The sequence below is a fragment of the Saccostrea echinata genome, unplaced genomic scaffold (assembly GCF_033153115.1).
Source record: "Saccostrea echinata isolate AGI-Se365-2 ecotype Australia unplaced genomic scaffold, CSIRO_AGI_Sech_v1 ptg000010l, whole genome shotgun sequence".
NCBI classification, from domain to species: Eukaryota; Metazoa; Mollusca; class Bivalvia; order Ostreida; family Ostreidae; genus Saccostrea; species Saccostrea echinata.
This window is the reverse complement of record NW_026889759.1, coordinates 10,727,778-10,740,533: the sequence shown is the minus strand read 5'-3', so window position 1 is coordinate 10,740,533 and position 12,756 is coordinate 10,727,778. Positions and strand designations below refer to the sequence as shown.

The 12,756-nt window shown below is 30.2% G+C and overlaps 1 protein-coding gene across 1 annotated transcript; it reads left to right on the top strand.

The window, feature by feature from the left end:
- Positions 1–193: 193 nt before the first annotated feature.
- On the top strand, positions 194–12,207 carry LOC133184378 (dolichyl pyrophosphate Man9GlcNAc2 alpha-1,3-glucosyltransferase-like). Its single transcript, XM_061319430.1, has 14 exons — positions 194–283; positions 2,224–2,308; positions 5,203–5,292; positions 5,416–5,504; positions 5,706–5,785; positions 5,905–5,969; positions 6,508–6,684; positions 6,770–6,905; positions 8,208–8,293; positions 8,774–8,858; positions 9,164–9,234; positions 9,635–9,703; positions 10,243–10,384; positions 12,005–12,207. Exons 1-14 carry the CDS (start codon positions 205–207, stop codon positions 12,200–12,202), a joined length of 1,452 nt encoding a protein of 483 aa, XP_061175414.1. The 5' UTR covers positions 194–204; the 3' UTR covers positions 12,203–12,207.
- The last annotated feature ends 549 nt before the right edge of the window (positions 12,208–12,756 follow it).

The following is a 12,756-nucleotide window of genomic DNA, read 5'->3' as shown; positions in this document are numbered from 1 at the left end:
TTCGGTTTTTGATTTCTCTTTTTGTAAAAAAAAAGTCATTTGTATGAGATAGTCTTTTTTCCCCAATCTTAGAAAGGTTTTCTACCAAAACATAGACAGACCTCCACGAATGGAACTTTGTATCGCTTAATGATTTATGGTCAGAATTACGTTTTAAAAAAGTTAATTTTGGCTGGAAGATGCAAGTAATTATTGACATTGACTATGCACAAGTCAGCGTACGTTGTTGCTCTGCTCGTTGCTGTTTTGGTGCGATGGCTGGTTTCCCTTCACAAATATTCAGGTTCTATTTATTTAATATTGTTTATGATTAATGAGATGGATTCAAACATTCAGTTAATCTTCTGGAAACTTTTATTTTTTAATTTGACAGAGGAAATTCGAAATTATAACTAAATCTTATAGACAAAGTAAAGCACGGTTACAGCTTGATATAAACTAGGATTGTTCGTGATTGTCAACTTTGTGATTTTCTCAAAGCGGCGTCTTTTTTACCCAAGGTTTTGCACGAGAGTTGATAATAACATGCTATGTTTGACACACTCTTAAACCACCTCAGAACTATAGCCTATAGTATACGAGCTCCTGAATATAACTCCATATGATAGACTGGTAGTCTTAAACATTTTCCCAACTGGCAGTTGTGTCCGTTAGTATTCATCCAAGTAATGAACAAACGTTGACTTTAAAATTTTACTTTACTGAAATTGTGTCTCTTGTTTCGTCATTTTTATGGTCAGTATGCTAAACACACAAGATTCTTACATCCTTTTTGGAGTTATAACATAATAAAAATTACAAAGTGACATCACATTATGTGTATATTTTTGTGATTTGTCCATTTATATCAAACTCGGTAATTTCTGATACATGTATACGGTTAATATTTTATCAAACAGTTCTCAGAACATTTCAAATCCCCTCATACAACTTCATGTGATGTCAGTCTAGACATTCAAAATGTCTCGTGGTTTGAAGACTATGAGGTGGATATAAATTAAATAGGTGAATAGGTATCTGTGTTCACCCATACGTTCGTCCCGTCAACATATTACATTTGATGACAATGCTTATCCTCAGTACGTTAGCTACTGTAGTGATCTAGTTTTACTGTTTAAAAAATTGTTTATTTAATCATGTTAATGGTCAATGATTGTTCAGGGGTTGAAATTTTCCTGGAAATCCCACTAGCCAGGGGCTACTATCATCAGTGAAAAGTTACTAGCCCAAACCTCAAACTAACTACCCAATAATTTTTTTTTATGCAAAATGAAAACGTAACAAGTTGAAGTTTCAGTCTCTTTGGTGACTGAAACAAATTCAGCTAGTTCTCAGTCAAAAGGAACCAGTCTACATAAAAGAAGAAAGTAAACTGACGAGATTTTTTTTCCCATTCAGCTAGTCCGACTGACTATCGTTACATTTGAATAAGGTAGCCTGAGTCTAAAAATGACAAGCCCCGGGAGTCGGGCTACCGTATATTTCAACCCCTGTTGTTTATACTGTAATATTTTTTACAGTGTGACTGTTAGGGCGATAGCAGTTTTACCATAAAAAAACATTTACACAGCTTACACTTGTAACTTTGAACCACCTCTTCAAAATTCGAACCGCATGAGACACAGTCTAGACTGTGACATCAGATGACGTTGTATGTAAGTTGCATTTCCATGAGGTCCAGTCCAAAGACTATTTCTACCTATGTAGTTATAATGTGACTGAATTTTCAGAAAATTGAGATTGTGAATTACATTGTATTGTTAATTTGTGATGTGTTTTACTGGCACCTTGCTCTATAAATAGATTGTATATAAACTTACATGATTGTTTTATTTCCTAGTTATAAGGAAAGTTTTAAGACAGAAGAAATAATTTTCTTGCTTTACAATTTTTTGGATGATGTCTGATGGAACGGTTAAATGATTATAGTGGTTTACCCCTAACGGCAATACACAACTGCTAAAAAATGAGTTTAATTTTCCTGATTATTCTCAATCACAAATTTCCCAAGAAATAATCATTTTTGTTTGTTTTCTTGTTTGTTTTTATTTGTTGTTATTTTTTGTTTTGTGTGTGTGTGTTGTTTTTTTGTAGTTTTTTGTTTTGTTTTTTTGTTTTGTTTGTTTGTTTTCTTAAAGAACCTACAATGATCAATAATAAACTTGTGCTTATTCCAAAGTGGCTATTTGCAAACAGCATATCATGGTCTGGATCTTTTTTAAGGGGCTGGAAGACCACCTATGTTTGGTGATTATGAAGCTCAGAGGCACTGGATGGAAATCACTTATCACTTGCCCCCTCAACAGTGGTAGACTATTAATCTGATATTCTTAGACTTTTGTTTATGGGTGAATTAAAAAAAATGACCAAATGCATATTTATCAACCCACACTAAAAATACAGGCAATGAAAATAGATTTCTATGTCTCAGCATATGTCTTTAGATGGTGTCTAAATACCTGCCAAATATCTCGTTGATATCTCAATTAACAAAAAAGTTATGCCCAAAAATGATGCTAAAATTGTCAGGAGTGCAACACCTTTTTGTGACATTTTGAAATTTCAATATTTTCTGGAGATCTGTGCAATAAAAAATAATGCTTCATGTTGAAAATAAAGACTTTCCTGATAATATTCAGAGTATTGAGCTTTAAATGTGGACTGTCATAACTTTTGTTTAATCAAGTTGTGGTCATGGCTGATGTTTTAAAAAATGTAATACCATGTCAGGAGTGCAACAGAAAAAATGTAGTGTTGCCAAAAAACATCAATTGTAAAATTCTGATAGAAAATTAAGACAAAAAAGAATTTTGGAAGTGTAAAATAGTAACTGATATACATTTTAAAACTTAAAAATGTTATATAAATCACAAGCAGCATTAATGAGAGTCAAGTATATGTGCATACCCAAAAATGTCAGGAGTGCAACATTTGATGTTTTGCTCCCAAGCATGAAAAAACTATTATCATTATATGATTTTCTGATTTTTATTTTGGAAAATAAAGACACAAAGAACATTTTTACCAAATAAATTATCAATTACAGGATCTGTCTGTGCTTCAGATCCATATTTCTATGGTCAGGAGTGCAACACATTTTTTTAAAGATTCAGGTTGTGTGACGAAAAGACTTCTATTCATGCTTAGAAGTATTCATTAATTAATAATGATCTTTTTGTATAATTTAATGCTATATTATTGACAGTTTTATTATTAAAATCCTTCCTTTTTCAATTTTATCAATTCAGATGTGAACTTTTATCTTTTTTGTGATTTTTTAAATGAATGTTAAAAATAAACACACTAAAACATTGTCATAAAATTCAAGTAATTCCTCCTCAACTTCACTGAAACAACAGAACAAGTTCTTATGTAATTTTCACTTCACAACTCTACTTTAAAGGCCCCAATGCTTTTGGTCAGGAGTGCAACAAATATGTTAGAATTATAAATCATCCAATAAGAATGAAAATAAAGAAAAAAATGATGAGTAGAATTTTTCTGGTGGGTTACTGTGTTTGTCTTCTAAGGGAAAATATGCTTTAAAATATATTTTATCTTCTAAATATACACTGTACATTTAAGCTAGTTTTTTGGCATAAAATAGGGTATAATTACAGATAAAATGCTAATTTTAAATATTTTCATCTGTTTTAATTATGAAGTATTGGACTATAAGTATTGCACAATTTCACTACCACTTGATGTTTCTAACACTTTATGAATTTTTGTGTTCTCTGGTTTTAATTTTAAACTTTACTGCAGTCAGGAGTGCAACAAAACTGCTTCATAATTACCAATGCTTTTTAACTATCTTTACTAAAACATAAGTTGAAAAAAAATGCTTGATACTATTTGATGTTCAAAACACTATGTCTATCAACAAATTACAGAAATTTTACAGTCAATTCGGAGAATAGTTTTCATCATTTCACATATATTTTAAATACAATTTATATATATTACACTTTGCAAATAATCATGTTTTAAGGTCTTCAAAATATGAAAAACCTGCTGTAAACGATGAAAAATATCGACACGACAAATTGATTTACAAAGTAAGAATGGGTTATTGTGTGTTATAATTTTTAAAACAATGTTAAATAAAATACATATCAGATGTCAGGAGTGCAACACAATAATGTAACTTAGGGTCACTTCAAAATCTAGTATTTTTTGTAAGAGAACTCGTATATAACAATTCATTTTGGCTTAGATTTAAAGAACTGACTTGAACGAACAAAAAAGTGAATTTTGGGGAATTTTATTGCTTCATATTTTTTTTCATATTAAAACTTTTCAAACCAGAATTGAAAAAATAATGTAAAATAACAATCAGAAAGCCAATTTTTTGTCACATGTACAAGGGAAGATACTCATTCAAGGTCTAGATTTAATCATTTATACCCCTTTTACCATTTTGAAGCATAAAAAACTATAATTTCTTGTGATTATGTATTTTAGAAAGTCTTTTAAGGTGTAATGATATTTTCTTTTTTCAAAAGAAATTTTACTAATAAAAATTCTGAAACTTTTTAATCCAATTGTCTATTCTATTCTGTTCTAGAATGCATTTGCAATATGATGATATAAGTGAAAAATATGTTATAAGTAGTTGAATTTTGCCCAAAAAATTCAGTTTGGTGGTCATTTTTTTTTAATTCACCCATATACCTTTTGTTGCTATAATGTAGATAATTCATGTTTAGGCATCCTTTGATATGACATTAATGAGAGTATTAGTAATAAAACTTCTTAATTGTTAATTTTGATGTTCAGTAGTTTACAAATGCTTCTTTGTCAACTAGCAATTCAACTGCTTTTAAATGAACTTAATTTATAATACATGTAAAATAGAATGCAAACCCATAAAAGAGGCCCATTACTGTGAACGAACTACTGTATGGGACATTTTTTATTCACTGGTCTGCAACACAACTCATGTTTTCTATAAAGATTTCTGTTTCAAAATTTTAAAGTCTTTCACTGTGTCACAACCATAAATATCCAAATATTTATCACACATGTATAAAAGTTGGTCCACAGTACAAATCGGTAAATTTTGTCTCTCTCTTCTTTTCTGATTTCATTGCATTTCTATGAATATATGTAGTACATGTATTTGTGTTCTATCAGAAAGGAAATATAAGTAATTTAAAAAGTAATTAAATATCATAAGTAATTTCTTTTAAATTTTTTTAGGTATTTCAATGGCATTAACAACAATTTATCGTACTGGGGATTGGATTATCCCCCTTTGACTGCCTATCATAGCTGGCTTTGTGGTGCAATGTAAGTACCATAAGACATAAGTTTAGCTAATTTATATTCTGATACTTAGCTTCTGATCAAGATTTTTCAATGCTGTACAACTGAAGTTGTTGACTATTCATGTTCAGTTTACATTAATTCCAGTGCCCACAAAATAAATCCATCCTGGGTGGCTTTAAAGGAATCCCATGGACACGAAAGCTATGCCCACAAACTGTTCATGAGATACACTGGTATAACTTCTGTTTTAAATTAAATAAATGAAATTTCATGCTAATATTTAAGAGCAATGTTACATGTATCAGATTTATGATGTACGAAGAAATAAAAAAATACTTAGAAATAATAGTATGATGTACATGTATTGTACATGTAAAAACTCTTCAGTGATTTTCAGATGTTGTCACTTTTAACATTTTTTCTACCATTTTCAGTGCTGGTTGCTGATGTTGCCATATTTTTTCCTGCTGTTATTTTGTTCTTTGTTCAGCAGAAACTTCATATACAGGAAAGGGTTTGTAGAATTAAGTTTTATAACACTGGAGATTGAAAACATCATTTTTCTCGGTAAGGTTATATTTTTTGAAAATTGTATAAAAATTACCTTCCTTTTTAAACCTTGTGTATTCACAGATCAAATTATCACTGGTTGTTCTGTTGTATCCTGGTTTCTTGCTCATTGACCATGGCCATTTTCAGTATCCTTTCAAAGAAGTTATAATTATTCTCTCTTTCATTCTCTCTCTTTCTCAGTCATGAAATTAGGTGCATTGTTGTGCATCAAAGTTAGAGTACTAGGGATGGGTATCGGCAGAAATTTCGTATCGTGATATATCACGATTTTTTCCCAAAAATATCACGATAAATCGTGATATTTTTACATACAATTTGTACTACAGTTTCATATGAATTTCCATAATTTTTCCTAAAAATATGCTATAAAAGCATAACTTTACTGTTTAAATATTTATTTATTTAATATAAAGAATGATTGGATGCAGTTGTTTAACTGTTTTCAACATTTTAACACCTCCTGTTATTGTCATTCAATAGATTGAACAAACAAATGAATATTTTTAGTTATGTACCAAATACCGGTATTTTAGTCTTCGTATCACGATACGTATCACGCAATAAAAAATCATGATATACCGGTATACCGATAAAATCGCGCATCCCTATAGAGTACTTCTTTTGAATTATCAAAGTTTTCTACTATCCTTGACCTGCATAAAGATACAACTGTGTAAGTTTGGGATTAGCCTTATTTGGAGTAGTTTGGATTTCCCATGGTTTCCACCTCTGGGGCTCGGTATGTTTTTGTCTTGCTCTGAACTACAAACAAATGGAGCTTTATCATGCACTACCCTTCTTTTGCTATCTGCTTGGATGGTGCCTTCAGAAATGGACAAGGTATATTGTTATTGATAATTTCATAAAAATCAAATGTAATTTTAGAGTATTTACACTCTTGTAGTCTATTTTCTTTCCTTTGCAGAATACCACATCTTTTTAAGATAGCTACTGTTGTGTTGACAACTTTTACAGCATGCTGGTTGCCCTTTCTAGGATCTAAAGAAAATCTTTTCCAGGTTCTTCACAGAGTTTTTCCTTTGGCAAGAGGATTGTATGAGGTCATTAGAATTATATATTCTTTCGATGGCAGTAACCAGATATAAAAATACCAGGTTCATGTAGATGATTTTGGAGGACAGTCTCGGCAAAATAAAATGGATATAAAATTCCAGGTTCACACAGTGGAGGCTGTTTTATCATAGAACAGCGGGAGATTTTGCACAAAATCTAAATATTCAGTAATGTCTTCTGAATTTAAGAAACCATATTTCTTGCAAATTTACATAAAAGCAGGGACTTATACACTGTATAGGTCCTTATAGTATATAGGTCCCTGATGGAAGTCAAGCTTATTAGAAAAACTAATTAGTGCATATTACATACACATGATTTAATTTTCTTTAAAGAATAAATTAAAAATTGTATAATTGTTATTTTGCAAATATTTAGAAAAACTGCATATATTACATAATCCACAAAATCTTCATAATAACAGGTACATGTATGTTAATCTTTTTAAATCTGGAACTTTTTTGAAACCCACTAAGCTATGCTCAGCAAATTCAATCAATTCAAGCATTATGTTACATAAATGTATTACAAAACAAAATACAGAGAGAAAAAATCATGCAAGAATACAGTGCTGTTTTTGTTATAAAACTGTTAAATTGCACTTTTAGCTGTTTTTACACCTTGTCATAAGAGTACTGAAACACGATCTTAACAACAGCTGACATGGGATTACTGCATTAGAATACGTAAGAGACATGATTTCACATATCTAGTCAGAAATAGGATTTCTTGAAAATTATTGGAGTTATGCATGTATAACTATAATGACAAAATCAGATGGTGTAATAAGGTCTGTTTGTCTTACGAAATTTCATTAATATTTGATCTCAAATTTTGGAGTTATAGCCCCTGAAATATAAATCTGTTATTGTGTAGTTTTTGGCTACATTGTTATACTAAATCATACAATAGATTGAAATTGTAAAAACAAATGTTGGATAAGACAAAATATATGTATTTAACAATTTCTATAGCTATCTGATAATCCAATAGATGAAAATTGTAAAAACAAAAATGGTTAAAGAGACAAAATCTATGTACAAAGTATTTAGCAATTTCTATAGCTGTCTGATCATCCATTTTTCGAATCCTTACCCCTGAACTTTCAAGGTTAGGTGAATTTTGGTTCTTAGTACAGACAAGTATTAGATTTTTTAATTGGCTACAGCCAGATGAGATAGTCTGACTCCTGGGGAGCCTCTTGTTTTATATACACATGCAAATTGATGCAAGAATTAAATTACAGGAATTTTTAAGTACATGTATATGAAATTGTTCATTCTGTTTAGGATAAAGTTGCCAATGTTTGGTGCAGTTTAGCAGTCCTTATCAAACTTAAACAGATGTTTACTGTGGATCAGCTGGTTCTAATATGGTAAGTCAAATGTATGTGGTTCTAATGGATGTAAAATTATGTAAATGATAGTCTTTTATCCTCATTTGTCATGTAAATCATATTAAAACTGGAAATGTATGAATCAATTTATGTTATTTGCATACATAAATAAACATTTTTTTTTTATTATTATTATTTATTATCTCCCTTTGGAAGGGTCATAGCCCTTCATCTGCATTTTCTCTCTGACCAACAAATGTTGTGTGAATGACCCAATAGTTTTTGAAAAGTAGTCAAAAATGTGAAAAAGTTGACAGAGCTAGAGCAGATGAAAACAGACAAAAGATGATCAGAAAAGGTCATCTGAGCTCTTAGCTCAGGTGAGTAAAAAACCAATAGAATACGATGATAGAACCACAACATCTGATTTAATAACTACTCGTAATTATGTTACATAAGTTAGCTGTGGTATTACATATTTGCCAGAGTTGTTTCTCAACTTGATATTTTCCTTTTTAGTCTTTTGACAACAGTACTGTTCTTGTTGCCATCATCACTACATCTACTGTGTGTTCCCAATGACAGGAACTTCAGAATAGCTCTGGTGAGTAAACTGTATACAGGGTTATTTTTGCCTTGTGTTATTTTCGCCCTTTCATACTTGCAAACAATTTTGCCCCATTTTAAATTTGTCCAATCACAATTCTGTTCAAGAAATTATACAGCTTTTCTTGAATTCACCCCATTTTAAATTCGCCCAACTGTGAGTAGGGTGAAAGGGGCGAAAATAAAATGGGGGAAAAAATTTCCCTGTATACAGTATTTCTTACATTTTATATAAGTTTTGTATATATTCATGTAGTGAGATACCTTGATTAATATATGTGTTCTGTGTATTTTTATTTGCAGGTCAATTCTTCTCTGGTGTTCTTTTTATTTTCATTTCATGTCCATGAGAAATCCATTCTTCTCCCAGCTCTGTAAGTTATATTTCACTATCAATCACATAATTACTTCAATATCCAGTTTTAGGAAACTTTATAATCGTTTTTTTTTATGAACTAGTACTTTTTTTTTGCTTCATTGTTGTAATTATAAAATAAAACAAATACAGAAAGGATTTATTTTACAAGGTTTTCTGGTATATGCATTATCTGAGATTCCTCTGACTTTAACCCCCGCTTTTATGTTGTGACATAAGCGGGGAGATCTACCCTGCACATGTCACAAAATAAAAGCAGGGGTTAGAGGAATCTCAGATTAATATATGCAGTACATGTATTCCATAATTTAAAAAAATGAATCTGCTTAAATTAAAGTTATTTACTGTTGTCTTTAAAAAAAATTCAGAAAATAATTTAGTTGTTGAATAACTTGTAGAGCAATATCCCTACTCGTTCATGAAAATCCATTTTGGTGTGTATGGTTTTACTTCATTTCAACATTCAGGTAAGAAAAAACTAATAAATTTTGTAGTCCTAAGTTCAAATATTGTAATTGAGCATCTTTGTTGATTAATTATTCAATATACGGTAAACAAAGGCCTTTTTTTGTGGTGATTTTTTGTGATTTCTAATTACCAGACCATTTGAATTAGAAGCTATTTTGTGGAAACAAAGACATAAATATAAACATATACTGTATATATGTAGTACATATATGTTAATATGGTTTTAAATTTTACATGGAAGTCCTTGGTTTTGTTTGATTTTTTTTTTTAATTATTTTTTTTTTAAATTTTCTGCAATGGCATATTTTCTCTGATTCCTAAAATACAGTCAAACCTTGTTATCTCAAACTCAATGGAACCAAGAAAAAACTTTGAGGATTCAAGATATCCAGGGAAAAAGGGGTTGGGGCTTCCAAATCACTTTGACATATCCATGGTATTTGAGATATCAGTGTTCGAGATACATGTACTGAAGTTCAATTGCATCTCCATGTACTGTATACAGTACATTGTAAAATGTATATGATTTTTGTTGTAGCATGCTTCCACTGTTTATAAAGGATGACCTCATTGTGGCAGCTTTTGCTACCACAGCTGTACACGCTCTGGTCTGTGGAACATGCCTCAGCTTAAGTTTTGGAAATAGTGATCAACCCTGGGAGAGAATTAAGACTGTGATGGTAAGTTTAATTAGGGCCCAGCTTAAGGAAGCTCTAAGCACTGCTCACTGAAGAGTTCAAATTTCATGGTAGTTTCATGCAGTTAGAGTGATCTGCCCTTTGATGTTCATTGTAAAATGGAATAAATGGAAATCTACAGTAAATGACATTTTGAATAAAGTAATCTTAACTTTATCTTAGACCAAGATAAAGTAATTGAAAACATTATTTGATTGTATTTTTCCAATGTAAGTAAACAATAGTGATTTCTCTTCAGTAGTACTTCATTATCTTTGAACATTTTTCTTTGAGAAATATGGCAGGTACCCTATGTTGAAAAGAACTAGATAAAGTTAGTATGTACGTCTTTATGTGATACATGTACAACTTTCTCAAAATCCAAAAAAAGAAAAAATTCAGTAGTGTTTAGAGCTTCCATTAAAGATAAGATACCACACTGTAATCATCCTTCCATATGTGCACTTCTCTGTCTTTCTGTCAACATTTTATGTGTAAATAATTTTTTTTTTATAATGTTGAAGAAAACAGCTTTAGAGTCTACAAACACTTAATCAAAAGTTTGTGTTTATTCTCAGCATTCATGTGCAAAAATGCTTGTACCTTGCAACCTTTAAAATAATTTATTTTTTATATGGAAATGGTCTAATCATTATGTTTTTAGGATGATTCAGTCCAAGTTCATTGTCAAAATCATGATCCTTGATGACAGTCTTTTTTTTCCCTGTATACGGTATACAGTAAAACTTGGATACAGTAAATTCATGGGAACCTGTGAAATTACTTCTCTTTATCCATAATTTGTCATATCCATAAATCAAAATTGTTAAAGTGTATGTAGCAAATTTGCAATACACAAGTACATGTATGACTACCGAAAATGTTCAGCGAAATATTAAATACCTACAAGTACTTAAGTTTTCTGATGAATTAAGTTTTAAATATAAATACTTATGAAAAATTATTGTAAGTTCAATATTTTAAAATTTGAGATCTTTATAAATTCTTTATAATAGGAGTAAATTTTGTAATTGTTAACCTCTGGGAAACAAAATCAGTTTGCTTCATCCATAAAATCATTATATCAGTGTTTGTTATAACCGTTTATAAGCACAGGAGTTGGCTTAATTAGCTTTCAATTTTACAAAAATTTTAATAAATAAAAAAAAATATGTAATACTATAATAATAACACAAGATGTTATTATTAAAGTACTGGGTATTACATATTTTTGTTTTAGTTATTGAGAGTTTCGATAAAATTGATAGGTATGCCAACTCCTATATTGTTTATAAGCAATTGTTAAGAAATCTGCCGGGATCTATATTTGTTCAGCAATATCTGTGTTTGTACATGTACTAAACAACTTTAACTGTATTCAGTATGTATGTGATAAGTAAGGCACATATAAACTTTACTTTTGGAGAGAAACTTATTTTCAAATTATATTTAATCATAGATAATTTATTTCAAATAATTATAATGAAATAGTCTTATTTATACATTGATACAGCTGAAAAATTATATGCTTCACTTTGATATTTTCCATCCATGATTGTGCATGTTTTTTTTATTTTAATATGTATATTTAATATTAAAATTGTGCATCTCTTTTAAATCTAGATGAAGTTGTCCATGGTTGGAGCCCTGTGCCTGACAGTTGCTAACCTGTGTCTGACTCCTCCCCCTAGATACCCTGATCTTTTTCCAGTCCTGGTTTCTATATATTCCTGTGCTCATTTTGTGCTGTTTTTAATTGTATTTCATTGTCTACAATTTCAATTTCAATCAAAAAAGAATGAAATAAAGAAAGTGCAATAATTACATGTAGAAGTCTTTTTTTAAAAATGTAAATTGGTTGAACACATCTATTTATATACATACATTTTGTTAATAAAGCTGTCATGGAAAGGGAAATTAAAAATTTAAATTTCTACCTGATTTTTTTTTTGGGGGGGGGGGGCATTGTTGGATAAGTCATATTCCAATAACAAAAATATAATAATGATTTGCCTTATGTGACCTGAAGAAAAATATGTTTCTGTTGCCTGATTGACACACTTATTGTTACCCTAAACTAGGCTAAAGCACAGTGCACAGAAGGATGGGATAATCATAGGCACTTCCCATCTTAATTGTTTAAAAAAATATATTAGTAGGTATATATTTTGGGGAGTGCCTATGGGGATAATGAAAATAATTAAATTGTAGATAATACATATTTCATTTTGCCCTTTCTCACTTTTTTTTTCAATGGTGCTACCCTTGTTAAAAAAAAACAACTAGTGTACCGGTACAAACTTAAACTGGATATGGGGTGTTGAAACGAATTTTTATGGAACGGTTTAATTAATAAGATACGAAACTGCTTTTGA

Bases quoted from the DNA above. Each gene is read 5' to 3' on its own strand.
- LOC133184378 (XM_061319430.1), top strand. From the start codon at position 205: ATGCACAAGTCAGCGTACGTTGTTGCTCTGCTCGTTGCTGTTTTGGTG. The intron at 5,786-5,904 runs GTTTGTAGAATT...GTGTATTCACAG, and splicing joins AACTTCATATACAGGAAAGG to ATCAAATTATCACTGGTTGT. The intron at 6,906-8,207 runs GTCATTAGAATT...CATTCTGTTTAG, and splicing joins TGGCAAGAGGATTGTATGAG to GATAAAGTTGCCAATGTTTG.